Here is an 18752-nt window from a genome sequence, read left to right on the forward strand (position 1 = left end):
TTTCAAATTGAACCTCACATATTAGAATTGAAGACCTGAACTATATCTGCCGACTTCATATATATATATATATTTGTTAATGGTCGTATTTATATTCCTAGAATTAAGGGGGCATTTACAGAGCAAACCGAGTTTCGTAGCAACGAGTAGCAGTCAACCAAGCAAGTCCGTGAGTGATAAAGGATTAAATGGCAGTCTATCACCTTCACTAAGAGTCGAAGCACGTCTCTGAAGGAGATCTTTATAGTCATTTTATTAAAACTTGATCTGCGCAATTTATTTTCCAAAAACTAATTTATCTTTAAAAACTAGGCAGTAAGTATTGCACAGGTTAGTGTCAAATCAGACAACAATAGAAATTATTACGGAAGAGCAATGAATGTGTTCCACAAAAAAGGAGGCAGCATTGTAGTGAAGACATCAGGTGTTACGAGACTGCACATTGCAGCAGCATGTTAATTGCAAAACATCTCAAGTATCATTAGAAGAACATCAATTATTAATACTAGGTCAGAATGAGTTAAAACCCATCCTGTGTGGGATAATTAAAGTGGCATAAACAAAACAATACCATGCGAAACGTGATCATAACTTCACATTACCATAGTTTCAGGTTATCGTTCTTAAGGAACATGAACTTTTTTATTAATACAACACTTCGGGTACTTTTCAATATCTTCGAAATGACAGAGATTAGGAAGTTTTTGTATAAACATTACCTCGTTTTATTTGTGCCACGGTTTTACCGTTTAAGTTCTTACAGATGGTATATATGCCCAGAGCTTACTCTGCCTCTGGTTATTATGGTTGTTTGGAAACCATATTTGCAATAATTGGGAACATAGTATCTCCATGACCAGTATGAGCTGCATCAGTAAATGCCACACAGTGTTATCATTTAATGTCCCACATCCATACTAGGTGTGGTTCGGCCACTGTTTGTGCTTTCATGTTCAAGCATAAATGAATCGACTTTTAAACGATCTATAGCGTTTGACTGGCTGTTTGGACGGTATTGTACTGCAGTTCCTGAAGCTGCTGAATGCATCCTGGATAGGTCTTGATGAGCATAAAGTCCTCCTTCGAGCATACTGGCTTGTCGCATTTGACCACTGATGTCGTCTGACAATAAAAAATGGCATTTTGTCATTTATGTAGCTATAAAAATACATGAGATTTATACGGCATGAATCATGATGTTAATGAGAAAATATTTGAATCTTCTATTGTAAATCATTTATTTTTTGCCTTTTGTTTATTGGCTTTTTTATTAGTAAACGCAACACATGAAACAACCTACCGACGGAAGTGTATCAAAGGCATAACTAGGCAGTTTCAAATAAGAGCAGTGGGCCACAAGTGTCGAGTCTTTGGAAGAATTATGAAAGTTTGAGAACCACTGACTTAGACAATATTCACACCAGTTTGGGGGGCTATAAATACGGTATAAGTTTACAATTCTTCTGAAAAACATCATGCATATTATTTAAAACATGTTAAAATGACTTAAAGTAAACATTCAATTGTAAATTCTGCTTCAAACGATAAAAACCTAACATAATTCACCTTGTCTTAGTTCCAAGTCATTGAGTTCCCTCATATATGAAGTGAAGACTCCATACTTATGCTGTGCCAAAGCTCGATAAAAATGGAAAGCAAACCCAGCGAACAACAATATAACTGGAACAAGAACTATTGTAGCTGACCAAGAAGCCCATAGAGCATTGTCACCTGTGACAAAGAAGATGATATAATTAACAGCTCGGAGAAGCTTACGGTCTATATATAAAATTTAGTTACGATAAGTCAAATAAGCTGAAAAAAGATCAATTTTTTTATTGTATGATGTTATAGAAAACTATGAATAAAATAAAATTAGATAATATAAAATGATTAGATAATTATTAAAGAATGGAGCCTCTAAAATTTCTGGTAGCACCGGATTCAGCTCCAGCTCCACAGCCATGCGCTATTCTCAGCCATATCCAAAGAATTATATTTTTTTACCACCTATGCTATACTTAACAAAACACAATTGTGAGAATTTTGAGCTTCAATCTTTTCATAACTTTCGACTATTTTTTATTCTGAAGAGTAGGTCTAACATAAAAATAGTATGATTTTCTGATCATTAGACTAAATGGCATAGCATAGTTTTACACTATATGACATCTGACACTTATTTGGCTCGCCGCTGTGGCGCATTGTTTTTTATTTTGAAGAGTAGGTCTAACATAAAAATAGTATGATTTCCTAATCATTAGACTAAATGGCATAGCATAGTTTTACACTATATGACATCTGACACTTATTTGGCTCGCCGCTGTGGCGCATTGTGCTAAGTGATGAAAATACGCTCGCCACTGTCAACCTCACTTCTAATTACCCGGTGTGGGTTCGCAGGTTTGAATCCTGTGGGGGATAAATATGTGCAAGAGGATTGCTGGACTTCTTGCTACCGTTGGATGGTTTATGTAACCGCTGGCGGTTGTGGCTTCCTCCACAATCAAGCTCATTTAGCTAAAATGAAATAACTGGCGAACTAATCTCATATAATCAAACAAATCACATGTACTGGTAGCCGTACGACAGACCGTGGTTTGCCATATGATTGAGCCATCCTATCAGCTTTCCTTTGCTCTGGGATAAATATGTTAATCATATCTATGCACATCAGCTTTTAATAAGTAAATTATTAACTACCAGTAGTTTTATTATGCTTCAGTGAAGACCTTAACATACTTACAATTATCTCCATAGCAATCAGTTGTTGATGTCCCATTTGAAACAGAAGATTGACTTGTTGGTTTTCCTCTCAATCCATGAAATTTTAACCATATTAACAATGCAATTTCAATCAAAAATAAAACAAGTCCAACACCTGAAGAAGAAAAACGTTTATCGAAACTTGCTGTTTAGTAACTAAACTGATGAAATATACAAGAGTGAATTTGCAGATTTCATTTCTAAAAAAACTTGATGACATGCCAAACTTGCCATTTTGCCAGTGACTAGTAGCCTACATATCGAGAATACTATTGATCAAGTAGTTTAATACTAACCCAGTACAGTGGCCTAAATAGGACAAGTTTGGGACATCACATATTTGAGACACTACAACCTCATGCAGGATAATTATCTGTGCTAGCATATTCCTGATGCTATTTATGGTGGAGCATATTAAAAAAACAATAAGATTCTTGTTTCCGTACAAAATGAATACCTGCATGGAACAAAGACACTTTTTTCAATATTGCATATTTACCTGTTGATAATATCCACGATGTTTCAATATACGTTCTCATTTTAACATGAGGAGAATGTTTTGCCTGAAAATATATAGACAGCAGGTAAGTACAATATACGATACTACAAAACACAAATTGGTTATAGTCCAATTTAGTACTTGTTGGCCTTATGCACCACTGAGAATCAATGAAATATGTGGCCATTCTAAATATATCACCCAGAGATTCTAAATAATAAAAGATTTGCTACATGGCATAAAGAGAAACTTCTGTAAATTATAGACAAAAGTCTATTGATTGCTGCTACTTGTTCAAAGCAAAACTAGGGACTAAGAAAAGGTTCTTCTTACAAGAATAGGTTTTTTCATATTTAGGAGAAGAGAGCCAATAGGATAGGATTTACATATTTATCCTGAGGAAGAGGAAAGCCAATAAGACAGCTTAATCGGTGCTCCTGAAGTATGCGAACCAAGATGGTGGATATCGAAACGTAACATGGGTAACAGGTTAGGCGATAATTTTTTTCCAATTTTCCTAATTTTAGTCCTATTATCAGTTCGAAGACTAGCCAAGAGCCTCCCGTAGTATTTATACCTAAAATGATGGCCTAACCCTAACCTAGTACACATATTACATTCCGATGTCCGCCATCTTGGTTCGCATACTTCGGGAGCCCCGCTTAATCATATGGCGAACCACAGCCTCTCGTCCGGTGGCTAGTCCATGACGGGTATGGGATTACTAACCAGTTTTTTTGTTTATTTTCAGATACATGGACTTGATAAGATGGTCTAATTATGTGACAATCTGCAATGTCCAGTGAAGCCCCTTTCACATAATTATTCTGTGCAGGATGACGCGTGGTAATCAGTGGTTATGGGCAATACCCCAACAGCCAAGCCCAAGTTTGGGGATTCTCTTGATTCCTGATTAAAAAATTTAGAATGAGGTATTGGTAAAAACAACATTATACTTACGGCATTTAAATTATGAATGTTCGATATAGCTTCAATATTAGGAAGAAGACATGTTGATATCATCAGTGCAAATAAATGTACAGACACAAGACAAGTTGTAACTGTTGAAAATGTAACAAGCAACCATTTTGGATATATCACATTTGTTTCAAGAGATACTTCCACCATAGCTATCTGAAATAAAATGAGTTTTTGATTAATGTACACGGCCTCATTTGGAACAAAAGACACAAAAAGCATTGTATATAAAATTAGACTCAAGAATAGGAATTATTGTTAAGAACAGTGTTCTTCAAACTTTTTCATCGTGACTGAATTTTCTCTCACAAAAGATCAAAGCTTTGATTGATATTTTGCTTTGACATGTGTGTCGAAAAAAAATTTACCGCAACACCCATAGGGCCCTTCCGCTATTACAACTTGGGGATCGGGACTCGGGACCCCAGTTTGAGGATCCCTTGTTAAGAACACCCTTTCAATAAACCTTCACAACCCCACCTTTAAATGGTATTGTTTATAGACTATTTGTTTTCTGGCGTAGATAATAGGATCATTCGTTGCGAGCTTAAATTATTAGGCCCAACAAGATGGAACCAAAATGTTAAGGGCACAGTTGGCCCCTTAAACTGGGACAAAAATCCGACAACCAAATGACTGTATGGCGAGATGCCTAAAATCTACTCAATAATCAGAGAAAGAAGAACATGTTTTGCATGCCATTGCTACAGAAGAAGGAAGGAATTGTCTGTGACGTATTACTTTGAAACCCAAGGCAAAAGTTTGGGCGAAATTTTGAAGACCTATCAAGACACACACAAAGCTACTTACAGAAGACACTGATATACACCTTGCAAATCTTCCTAATGCAATGGACAATAGAGAGTTGGGGAGGGATGTAGTCAATTCGGTTCGAGCCATTCGCTCGTTATGATGATGACCATAAAGATGAAATATTTAAAACTTACCATTGCAAATCCAGCAATGAGTGCAGAAGTCCGGCTGACAGCTTTAAGTTTAGCTCTGCTTAAATAAAGTTGCCGCCATACTGCTGTTCTTTTGTCATTTTCATCCATTTTTCTTCGACCCCATCCACTAACTGTGGTTCCTGCAATCAGGTAGCAATGGAAATATTATAAACAAGAATTTTTAATCCTTTTACCTTAAATTACCTTCAGGAGTTCTAAGCTTAATCATACAGAAGGTAACTTGATTATTGTTATCTTTGGCCTAAGAAAATTCCTCTGCACATCCTATCAAATTTGAATTACCGGTAGGTGAGATCACTTACGCTTTGAGATTTATGAAGATGATACTGGGCTGAGAATTCTGAACTTATTATAATAAATAATGAAAACACAATTTTAAATTACTGATGTCCTAAATAAACTGATCTGCTCTATTCATCAAGATCTCTTAAATCACCTTAATTATTCAATTATTATTTTCGCATTATCAAGATTTGTGTTTGGAATAGTCTGAAAGTAAGATTATACCCCATTCCCTTATTAAGAGATATCATTTTAGAACATAATACTTGAAAATACATCACCAAACATTAGACATACGCCCAAGCAGCCAGCACTAAGAGCCAACACAAATACAACCTACGATTGAAATGTCTGAAGACAATTGAAAATTGAGCACAGTTTACCTTAATTCCTAAAGTATGCAAAATTGCAACCCAAGTAGAAATTATCCAATCACTTTTTCTAAAATAAGTAAACCTATGCAGAAGATAAATTTGGAATTTAGAAAAATTTGACAAATGTTTTTCAAAGCTTCTAAATTGTAATAAATTAGCCCGAGAATACTCACTATTAAGCTTGAGGTATAGCAATATATATCTCAATTCTCAATCTGACTGAAATATATTTCAGTCTATCTACCCACAGGTTTATACTAACCACATACAGCGGGTACTGAACATACAATCACAGCAAAAATGATATTTACTCAACCTTGCTCAAATATTATAAAACATAAAAAACATCATAATAAACCAATGTGGTCTCATCCTAACTTGATAGGATAACAGCTTAATAATAGTATGTTTCGAGAGAAGATATGTTGGAAGCATATATTTGTACAACATAGCACATTTCATTGACTTCATTGTTCAAACAAGCTCTCTGTCACATACAATGAAAAAATGGTAAAATACGATGGAAGTTTTGAAGTTACTCTGAGATTGCAAAATGCTTACAAGTTACAATACATCTCCCAATCATAGAAGAACTTTATTTTATCCTATGTGTTTTGTTAGGCATCTTTTTAATTTTAGTCTGTAAGTGAATTCAGGAGCTCAATAACCTCTGACACTTACCTTACACACACAGCTTGACAGCTGTGTAATATTTCAGTAAAAAAAAATTATTTATTTATTGGGACACAATGGATGACGTTTGCACATATTCACAGACACAGACATTTGGATTGAAACTTAATAAACTTAGAAATCCCAAATGCATTCATAAAGTATGCTGCAACTTGCAATGCATAGTACTAGTAAAATTGAGGATGGTTCAAACCATATAAATACCTATGCCAAATATATTTTGAAATCATATATTATCATTTGAATATGAAATATTGAATAGCCTATATTTAAAAGTAACCACAGTAACCAATACAAATTATTATTCATACGGAATGATATTCATAATGTAAAAAAATGTCTGAATTGGTTTGAAGCATTATTAAATAGACTGGTCTGAACATAATATAGGAAAATAAAGATTCTCATAACTATTTAAATAAAAAATATTTCAATTCATTTTAAACTTAAAAATTTGCAATATCGAATTTATCATTCCAAATGAATATGGTTAGTTTCTGACAGCTCCAACTAGCATACTAATCACTTCATGACAACTATGCTCCTGAAAAAAGTTTCATCAATAGGCTACTGCTGTAAAATGCATAATCCTAAAAACTTTACATGCTGAATGGCAATTACAATTTTGCAAGCTAGACATGTTTATGTCCAATTGATTTCCCCAAGTGACATCACTTCCTGTGGAAATACTATTTTTTATTGAAAGCAGAGTATTCCAGGATATAAATTAAACAGAAATAATTCGATAGAAAATCAGTTAATACTGTAAAATTCAAATAACTATCTGCAGTGCCAAAGTATGTTCTTAAGTATCCATCAAATTGTTATTATCAGCTGCATATTATATGTATTAATATTTAAATTCAGGTAATCATGAATAGCTGTTTATCAGCAGTCTATCTTGACTGCTAAGGTCTTTCAATACAATAGCAACAAATATAAGTGTTGTGATTTAAAGTTATTGGTGTTTCATCATTAGTATTAACCTTTAACCTGTACAGTGGCAATAACGACATAATAAAGTTCGGTATATTTGTCTAACACTACATGGCCAAACCGGTTGATTTACAATTATGGATCCATTCTGGAGTATAAACGAATTGATTGATTCTAAAATAATACTCAAATATATTTCATATTGGGTCATGATCAAAGTTATAACCAACAAGTGACACGTTTAAATTTGAAAATACAGCAATGTCAAAATTTGATTAGTTTTCTATTTTTCCAGAATTTAATGAAAGCTTTTTTTATCATGCTGTGAGACTTTAGCTACTCTAATTAATAACTTTTCAATATACCTATTTTAAAATAATCCTAAAATGGAGGATTTATATTATTAAATATAACTATTTTTAAACAAGGCGTACTAGGAAATTGTGTATTGGACCGCAGGTCCTTTTTTCTCATCTACTTCCTACTTCAGATCAATATATTACCCTTATAAATTCCAAACAGACTTGAATCGGTCATCTGATTACACACCATAATATCCAAATATCATACCTTTAGATGAAAAACTGATAACGTCGTCTCCTTCTGCATCCATTCCTTGACAGCCAGATGATAACGAAGCTGTAAAAGCATACAATGCAGATGTAATATTATCTTGACTAAGAGTGGAACTACAATATCATCAAATAGCATGGGAATTGTGTCGCTTCATCGCACAGATTAAATAATGATTATAAATGAGTGACTTGAACAAACATACATGTCTGGATAAGAGATTAACTTGAACAGCTTTGAAACTGAAATTTTGTCTTGTCTTACATGAACCACCCTGAAATTGAAATAATTAAGGATGCAAGACAATACCATTTTCAGTATCAAGAAGATTAAACAAAATATTCTGATCCATCTGGAATCATCCAACTTGACTTTTATCATGAGTGAGTGAGATAAAAATAAATTGGTATTAATCTATCAATGGCATTTAAATATCAGCTTATTAATAATATAATAAGATTTAATCATGCTCACAAAAAAGCCATCTATGGAATAAATGATTTTTGATCGCAATTAGTTATATAAAGGTAAATGGAATAATTCAATTACCATATTATTATGATATAAAATTATAAATAACAATTTATTTTGTAATATAATTTTCATTTGAGTACTTAACTGATGCTAGTTAATACTTTCTAAAATTTCAGAGGATTAATTCGTTTTGCTCATTTCTAGTTATTTATATATGATCCAGGCTTGATAAGAGAATAATTTAGAAAGATCAAATAAAAAACTCTTAGCGGGATTAAATTTAAAATAGCTTGTGCTGACAAAGATTTTCTTCTCATGGTTAAGTTAACATAAACATCATTGACATGTATTGAACCAAGTCGAACAATATTGAAACAAATCCTTAAATGGCAATTGATGCACGAAATAGGGAACCAGAAAATACCTTTTTCTAATTGGTTACTTTGGTTGTAAAAACACACCTTCGCACATGATGAAGAATATCAAAATACAAAGAAAAACCTTCGAATTGCAAATATACAGTTAATAATTACCAACATTCTTGTATCTTCAGAAAAGCACTTTTCTTATTACTAGAAAAAGCCCACCTGTATTCTACCATTACAAAACCAATACTTTATATACCAATCTTGGACAGAGCTATTGAATTCGAATCACCGCCCCTTGATTCAATTTTAATCGTCATGGTGTGTATCGTGAGAAGATCTGTTGCACACGACCCATAAAAACTAAAATAGCATAGATTACATCATTATTCAGGCAACGAAATTAACCTGGACGAAGAAAGACAATGAAAGAACACCTGCCACTTGCCACCATGAAAAAGGGAAGTCGATACAATAAATATTACCTGGCGCTGTCCTCAGTACAGATAGTAGAGTTTAAATAGGAAGTCATCTATTCCAGCTGAGTCACTCTAGCATAAGCACAATGGTATTTTAATATCTAAATCAAGGGAGATTAAAGTATTAGTTCATCTTGTTTGTAAGCATTAGGAATCAAAAGAAATAGCTGCATCAACATTCATAACTATTCTGCTGATTCTTCATTTTACAATTTAGATTTACACTAGGCTTCATTGTGCAGAAAGACATAATATCACCGCAGTAAAACTAATGTAGCATATGTCACATTCTTCAGAAATGAACTTTTTTGATTTTCTGTCATTATAGACCAGGGGCCATTTTTTGATCCGGGTTCCATTTCTGCACTTCTTATAGTTTTGATTTTAAGTAGTGCCTTTTGTTTATTTTTAGGTTTGACTGTACAAATCTGATGATTCTAAAAATGTGATTTTACAAAACCTCAAAATGTGACATTAGTTTATTTCGCTCTACTGTAGTGATATGAGGCATGACAGGCAGAAAAATAAAACGCATCTATGGGAGACAGTATATTATTATCTATTCTGCTGCTATTCTCCACTATTTTTATTATTCTATTAAGTATCAAAGATGCAGTAATATCATATTTTGATTAGTGTCAATATCTGCAATTCTGATACTAATGTTTTGAAGTTGGACACGAAGCATAACAATATTGAAAAAAAATCTGCATCTTTTTTATCCTATAGATTGATACTTCAACAGTACCGGTACCCATCATTATATTAAGAACAAAACAACAAAAATAAATTCATGATTCTTTAATAATGTGTTGTAATCAATCTAATCAAGAAGTGATATTCATTTTATTTTTACTATTGAGACACCTGCTGAAATATATGCAAATAGTAAAGCAAAAAACTGCTCATTTATGATAATACCTATTGAGTGTCAAATAGACATCCTTCGAAAACACGAGCAAGAATGTCTCCTTTTTCTAACATGAAAGGATTCCTATATGTATACATGGTCACGAAACTTAAAAACATAAAAAGCCTGACTCTATACTCCTCCTTCTACTTTGAGATTTGAACTAATTAATTTTGTTTATCTAAATTTTCAGTAAATTTTGCAATGTTCATAAAAGCTTGAAATTACAAAAAAAAATGGTGAAAGCAGGAAACAGTAGATTGCTGAGATTATTTTTCTGCACTTGTGGAAAGATATCAACTGCAGAAAATGAAGATGATGTTCCGTATACAAGTGAGTTATGCACAATAGCACACAAAAAATTTCTTCAAAAAGCTTTTGAAATATTTTAAATTCAACCAAGAAATGAAAAATAAATTCGAATTGCATTTATAGAAGCGCCTTTCCCCCATGGGTAAGCGAAAATGAACTGAAACGATGCTACTCTCATCAGATCAAAGTGGCTCTGTATGCATCGGTGGCTGAAAAATCAATTTTTTATGTGACAAAGTGGAAACATACCAAAAATAATGAATGACTCAGCACTAGCAGTCCAGAAAGCATATCAGTATTCATGAGATTGACAAATAATCAAGCATTTATTGTTAATCTATAAATGTTTCACATAAAAATGTGATCAATCTTCATTTTAAAATCAGGAAATGTGAAAGTTGACAAAGCTATCGAGTATAAAGTTATTGAAGATTTTTTCGGCAATGATGAACGAAGTGAAAAAGATTCTTCGTCGAGTGAAACTGATGGTAAGACAACCACAATATTTATCTACAAATGAATATCAAGTTCAGAAGTTTGATGACTATAACCTTTTCAGTTGAGGCCAACATCCCCTGAATTGAACACATGAAAATGGCCAATCTTTGGTATTTAAAAATGAATATTAATGGTGATATATTCACAGTGCACTTATAAGTTTGCAATAATTCGGAAAACAAACAAATCGTTGGAGTGCTATTTTTAATAATATGGAAAGCTGTTATTATAACAAATTGATATTGGTAATAGTGCAAAATTGATGGTATGGTAGTATCGATTACAATTCAGTGTGAAACGTTCTGCATTACACGGTACTTCCCAGTCAAAATAAAATATAATGCTATATCATAATTCAATGTTTACCAGTGTTGCTCTAAGAATAATAAGAGAAGTATCAAATTCCTGTGAGTTTTGTTGATCGATTGTGACTTTGCTTTGAGCAAGCTTAAGAGCGATAAAATCATTTTTCAAACGCAGCAATCAGTGCCTGAAACAATGGATAAATCCCTTGTAAAAGATCATATTCTACTGTTCTACATAACCTTTGACACAACCATGTTAATCCCAAGTGAAACATTAGTAGTATGTAATCGATACATTTTTATGTTTAAAAGATCTGAGCCTTCCAAGTAAAACTTCAACTGATTATCTTGAAGAAGCTCTTGTCATCAAACAAAAGAAAAGACCCCAAAGACCAAATACCTTAAGATGGAGCGTCATTCCCCATCCAGAACAAGTTCTTCACAAACAAGGTAGATAGATATATAAGAGCATCAAAGAAATATACCCAAGGAAAAGTCCCACACATTCAAATTTCACAATTCTATTTATAAGAACTGGTTGGCGAAAATATAATTTCATGAAGTACAATACAATTTGCATCTGACAAATATTTGTTTCAAAATTGCTTCTACACAGCTTGGTACACAATGTAACCTTGATTACAACAAATTAATGTTTAAGATGATACCCTTGAATAAAAGATTTAAAAACATGGATGTCTGAAATAAATATTCGGAAAAATTTGTCATGTCACTTGTCACACAAGCGCTTCAACTTCAACCCTTTGCCTAAAAAACTTCTTTCTTTAGACTGGCAGTATCGGACATTTAGTAACGTTAAGGACCATAATAAATGGTTTTCCTGATCGTAATTTATTGTCCATAAATTCAAATATTTTTCCCAATCTCATGATTTGTATTACAAATGAGTTGGAAAGCTTTGAAACCTACAGCATATAGTATTTAAATAAATAAAGATATGAGGACCTGCTACTCTAGCCAGGAAGAATAAAATGCAAAATGAACATGATACAATCAACATAGTGAAACAAAATTAGTAATAACTCTAAAATCCTCAAGAGTTATAGAATATATTCTTATTTATTATCGTACTTATAGGCATTTTTAATAATATGTTAAAAAAACTGAAGAACTATCACAGTAAACTATAACATGACATCTATAGATCTACAACAAATTTTGTTGAAACTGAATTCGCAAAGTCAGAAACTGGACAACATCTTACAGAAGATTGATGATCAAGATGAATTATCTTGCCAGCTTCATTCCAAGGTGGAAAGTTTTAAAATGTCAGTGCAAAAAGCAACAAACAGAGTATCAATGATGGACAATGATGCAGGTCAGGTCGCATGACATTCTAAACTCTGCTTACTCTACCCATTCATCCCATTATAAAGCTGAAAGCTCTGTTGATACTGACAGACATAATGCAAATATGGGCTGTAGCTTTTAGTCAACTGTCATAATCAGAGTTAGCGCTTAAATTTTTACCAGCTCTGCCAGGAACTCATATTATAAATTTCCGTTTGAACATCTTTTGTACAACAATATATTTTCTTTTTTAGAATCAAAGAGCTCTTCTAACACTTCCCCATCCTTCCATCCCATTCCCCCTTCTATTTTGGAATCTCGCGTACCGGATCAGCATGATGAAATATTCGGTTCAGTAGAAAACTCTCAACAAGTTGCGGAAATTATCAGAGACCAATTCAATGCTTTGAAACGATGTGCTGTTGAACATAACGTTAACCAGACTGAGCCCATAGGTAGGTAACAGAAACGAAAAAAAATATTGAGCGTTAATACATTGGAAACAGCTAAATAATTTTGTATTTATATGATGAGAGATGAATAGATAGCCTAAATCATATTGCAATTCACTCGCTCACCCAGTTACATATGATTATTTGAAGAATACATGAAGTGAATGAAATCAAATACAAAAGTTTCTGGGAATTTGTGCAAAAATTGAATCAGGACATCAGGGCAATAATGCAAGTACATTAATGGTTCCATATATAATATGTTGTGATAATCATTAATTATTCATAAATTTAGGAATTTCTGATGTTATGTCCCAAATGGAAACAGATTTGAACATGTTACCAGTATACCTATCACAGAAAGATCGCAAGATATTCGAGTCACCCACTTTCCGGAGGCGCTCTGACCAAAGTCCAAATAGGACTGGTAAGTATAAGATTCAATACCGGTATTTAATTTGGGCCAGAGAAAGAATATCACTAATTACGATTGAGCAATATGATGAATATGTCACATAGTTATCTTCACCACTGGGATACAGGAAACAAATTAAAAAAAACTATATTCAGATTAAGTCAATTGTCAACTTTTTTTCTGAAAAATGACTTCTCATTTGTCGGTTTTTAGAACTTGACATGAAATGGCAAAGTTATTAAAAACAAAGATGAGAAAGTGAAATATGACTGGCTGGTATATGAAGTATGACACACATCAGACATTAATTTTAAGTGTTTATTAACCTACTTTTGTTCCATGTTGTATGGTAAAACCATTTCTTTTCATAACTTAATGTTAGTGAAGTCAAATTTATAATAAAAAATAAATATGTAATTATAAAAAGTTTTGAAATCTGCAATTAACGTATAGTTATTGCTACGAGAAAACAATTCACAACTACCTTATTATAGTTATTGCTACGAGAAAACAATTCACAACTACCTTATTCCGGGACCATTATTTAGTCCCTGAATATATAATTTTGGCAAGCATGTATCATACTACCATGCAACAAACGCGCACACATTTAAATGAGATAGGGCAACCCTTTCCTAAAAAACACATCAGCAGCCAATATAAAAATGTGTGATCCTACCTTTAATTAGTTTATTTAGAATTTTAGTTTTATCAATAATAATTGGTTTTATATTTGATGACATTTATCAACAAAAACTCAACATAAGTTTACTACTTTATTAGCCATATGAAAATAAGGAATAATTCAATATTATCATTAAATAAATAGTAATTTTTGTTATTGCAGAAAACTATGAGATGACTATGCTTTCACCAAGGTAAGCTAAAAATATTCTCCATCCTCTCATATAAGCCGAGTTTAAAACTCAAATAAAAGTTGCCAAACTAAGGGGTCCGCTTATACGCTCATAACTCACACTAAAAATTCGGCTTAAACTCTGATAAAAAAAAACATAACAATAATGGTTATCATATTCAATAATTCTCTCTTGCAACAATTTGCTGTGATAGGTGCATACAGTGTGTTACGATTTGTAGGGTCGGCTTATATGCGAATTTTTATAAAAATCACCGTTTTAGAGACGTACTTAGGGGGTTGGCTTATATTAGAGGATATGCGTAGAATATCATTTTTTGTACAGTTATTTTTTACTACTCAGAATAATACATAGGATTTTGTGGTCTATATTGAATTTTGCACATTAGAATTGCTTAATCATATAGTGAACAACAAATCCACCATCCCTCTACTTACCTAATAATTCTTAATTGATGCATGACTATGGTATGGACCAAGCATTTATGGAATAATATTCCAATATTATTATTGTCTCTATCCTAACAGCACATTATTCTCTGATTTCTCAAGGACCTTCTCTCATCAACCAGATGTCGGTGGTCATATCGAGTCCTCAATGTGATCTTATCTCAACAATTTACCAGCATGTACAATGGACTTGCCCACCCTCTCAATGGGCTGATAGCATTACCATAATGCATACGTAGCACAAACCATGTACTGATGTATATACATGTGCCATATGTTTTAGAAACCTCATGCTCAGCAATCTGTAAATTAAAAACTTATGCATTTAATGCAACTAAACTCACTGTAAGAGTATTTATTTGACTGTGGATAAGCAATCCCAATAATCAAGATTATCACACAGCTGTATATATTGAGATTATTTAATAACAATCATGACCTGTATCATAGAGCCTCGTCCCAATCTTGTACTGGAGAAGATGTAATTGTCTCAAATGATTTCCACCTAATAAGCTAACGAAAATTATCTGTACCTTTATAATATTTTACATATGGAGATTGATGTACTGTATAGCCTGCACATGCATCAGTGCATAGATAATTTACACTACTTATTATAACTTGAAAAATATCACTATTGACTTTTTTGAAGCTCTACTTACAAGTATTACAAGTGAGTAAATTACAGTGTGTAATAGAAACATGAGCAAGAATCTGTGATCGCTGTTACTGTGGAGTGGATAGGACGCACTCCTGATTTGTAGACAAGTTTTAGGCAAAAAAGTGCGACCTTTGTGTGAGTATACCGGTATGCGATGAACTGATAGATGGATAAATCACCATTATTTGAAATTCTATATGGAAAATATTCACAAGCTTGGATATTATTCAACAGCAATATAACGTAAGTTATCCTATTATCGCCACTTTTTATTGCAATCCATCCGAAGACTACAATACTCTAAGTAACAATTTCTCTCTATTGTCCCGGAGGCCGGAACATTAGCTACCAATCGGAGAAAAAAATGCCAACAGCAGCGAGTTATGAAATGAATTTGTTATAGCGACAACATACAAATATAGCAGAAATGTAGGTATGGCGATAATAGGAACTACGATTATCCTATTATCGCCACTTATGTCAAACTTTTTTTTTTCAAACGCTTTCCTCTTTAAATACATAATCAATTGCTCTGAAATTTTCAACGATTAAAGATTAAAGCGATAATAGGGTAACTTACGTTACATAACAGAATATTCTATCACAAAATCACATTTGTATTCGATTGTGTAATATCACAATCTAGTACTATGGAAGAAAATTTCGTGCTTTTGTAACTATTAATATTCTTAACTTTTTTATATACCGGTTGAAGTTAATTATAAAATCCTGAAATCTGTATTAATTCAGTAATTCGTAATAAATCAAGCACACTTCACAAGAACGACTTTTGCAGTACCGGTATTGTTATTGAAATCACAGGGTTAGCAGAATACCATGGCATCAATATTCAATAAGTTTTGATGAATGCAAACTAGATCATTCATAAAAAATTTATAATTATCATGCTGAGACATGGCGGCAATAAATTTCACACAATAGCGGTTATTAAAGTGGCCGCATTTTATGCCAGACTCTCTATTGTTCCCATTTCTTTGGTCCAGTGCAAACTATGATTAACAACTCAAGTTTAAACAAAGGTTTTCTACATTTATCTTTTACAATTTTTATCTCGTGTCGTGGCCCCATCCAACGTTGGTTTCTGGCAAGTTTATATCCCGAATATCGGTACATCTTTATGTGTTTCGTGTGACTCAGTGTAAAAACATATCAATTTAGCGACCCATACCCTATCTCCATCTTTTCACACTGGAATCTGGGATATGGACGTGCCATAAACTGGCTATTGTACATATCGCCGTTGTGCCGTTCCTCTTTGTCTTGAGTCTTTTACTAGAATTTTATTTGTATAGTAAATTTCATGTCTGTTGTCCTAGTATAACGCAGCAATCCTAAACTGCTGTTATATTTGTTAGGGGTACGGTACCGTACATGTCGCATATCCTGCATATCTGTGTCTTAGGCCAGTAAGGTCTTGAACATGTATCCTGTCTCTGTTTTACTGTTTAATTAATATGCAGATGCTGTTACATTTTTGAGGCAAATAAATATACATAAATTATTAAATTACATAAATATCGTTGAAACTGTTGGGTTAAAAACGTTATACCCCACCCATGTCAGCATGTTATACAACTTTCGCACACCTATTTCAATATTTGGGTCGCAACCCAAAACTGGACCACGTAAAATTCTTATTGGGTTGCTTTGTTTTTTCAACAAAAGCTTATTTGTTAAGGTATTTGTTTTATATGTGGTAAATTTTGCTTAAATACACCCACGTCATGATTTCATCTTTCCTAGAATGCAGGTCCCGGTACCGGGGGTGGAGGCTAACTCGCCATGAGGGCTAACTCGCCATGGACCACTCGCCATGCGACGGCGGTTAACGGGTTAGCCTGCAACTGTGTGGAGGCTCTTCTTGTAATGGGAGATGGAAAGGTGGCTGTTTATACTAACAACTTCAATAGTAAGGATAAATATATTAAATTAAATGTGTTTGGTTACAATACCTACTGTGCAAATGGTAACAAAGTGACAAGAAAACGTGCTTATATGTCGGAAGGCATACCGGTACCGTACGGTACTCGACGCGCAAAGGATGTCTCAACTTATCATTTTCATCTAAGCATGCTAAATATATCATCATATTAATTGATTGTATGAGCTCTGAATCAACAACAACGCTAAATATATCAAAAGTTCTATTTTGCTACCGGCAGTCTCATTTTATTCTAACAGCCGTTGATTGCAAGCAGAGAGAGAAAGAGAGAGCTAACTCGCCATGTCTTTATTCTTTATAATTGACGATCGACATCGCGAGTTCGAGAGAGAGAGAGGGCTAACTCCAGTTTTCTTTGCTTTGTTTGCTGCACTACTCTTCCATGAACACTTTTTACTTGTAACGTTTGTCTACTTCATTTAGTAGACTAATACCGGTATTCAATCTCGGCTAACAAACGGAAATGCGAATAGTCCAAATAACTTACATGATCTTCATTCTGTCAGGGCATTTTGACAAAGTTCTCGATGCGATAATGAGCGGTTCCCAATGCGCCGTCATCGTTGATAATGCGCCATTCCTAATGCGACCTCACTGTTCCAGAGCGCTATCCGCGACGAGGCCTTTAGGTAGTATCAATGAGCATATATACAATGAGTGGAAACTTGCAAAGATTTGCTCATTTTGGTATTGTTCCCTGCATTTTTTACGTCGTCCGGCTAAATGGTTCGTTGCATATTAAGAAAACGCATTGCTCGCTGCCAAAATCCCTTGCTTCAGCCGAGTCGGGTGCGAAATTGACCGTATTGAGGTCTTTAATTCTTCAATACATATTTGGTTTTGGGTTTCGAAGTATGGTACGCTGAAAGCATACAACTATGAGCATATGCTTATTGGGAATGCATATCTATTAGATAGTAAACGTGGAAAAATTTGTATTCAATGGAAGAAGCATACTGAAAATAGGGAATTTGTGCAAACCAAAAAATTTGGGGGGTTATGATATTATTAACATACCCATTTTTACAATGTGCATGTACATAATTAGTGTCTTGGATTATTATAAAACTAGAGAATGTGATTATAATGAGGATTACAATCATATTTGTATGTCCTTTGTTGAATACAATATTGGACAACAACTTAGTACATTTTGGGGGATTAGAACTAAAAATACATGTTTACATAGATTTTGTCCTCAAAGTGAGTAT

General features: G+C 33.5%; 2 protein-coding genes across 3 annotated transcripts; one reads left to right on the forward strand and one right to left on the reverse strand.

Moving 5' to 3' along the window:
• Positions 1–233: 233 nt before the first annotated feature.
• On the reverse strand, positions 234–18072 carry LOC120342346 (calcium release-activated calcium channel protein 1-like). Of its 2 annotated transcripts, XM_039411134.2 has the most exons (9): positions 18029–18067; positions 9394–9488; positions 8067–8135; positions 5191–5330; positions 4226–4399; positions 3266–3329; positions 2747–2881; positions 1567–1731; positions 234–1122 (listed from the first exon to the last, which is right to left on the reverse strand). In XM_039411134.2, exons 3-9 carry the CDS (start codon positions 8107–8109, stop codon positions 899–901), a joined length of 945 nt encoding a protein of 314 aa, XP_039267068.2. In that variant the 5' UTR covers positions 8110–8135; positions 9394–9488; positions 18029–18067; the 3' UTR covers positions 234–898. The 2 variants fall into 2 exon arrangements, with proteins under 2 accessions (XP_039267068.2, XP_039267069.2); XM_039411135.2 differs by lacking the exon at positions 9394–9488 and having other exon boundaries at positions 18029–18072.
• On the forward strand, positions 10343–16134 carry LOC120342347 (uncharacterized). The gene is made up of 8 exons (XM_078111215.1): positions 10343–10630; positions 10996–11097; positions 11725–11862; positions 12578–12751; positions 12978–13178; positions 13471–13602; positions 14438–14468; positions 15020–16134. The coding sequence occupies exons 1-8, from the start codon at positions 10534–10536 to the stop codon at positions 15069–15071; spliced, it is 927 nt and encodes a 308-aa protein (XP_077967341.1). The 5' UTR covers positions 10343–10533; the 3' UTR covers positions 15072–16134.
• Positions 18073–18752: the final 680 nt, after the last annotated feature.

The sequence above is a fragment of the Styela clava genome, chromosome 3 (assembly GCF_964204865.1).
Source record: "Styela clava chromosome 3, kaStyClav1.hap1.2, whole genome shotgun sequence".
Lineage (NCBI taxonomy): Eukaryota > Metazoa > Chordata > Ascidiacea > Stolidobranchia > Styelidae > Styela > Styela clava.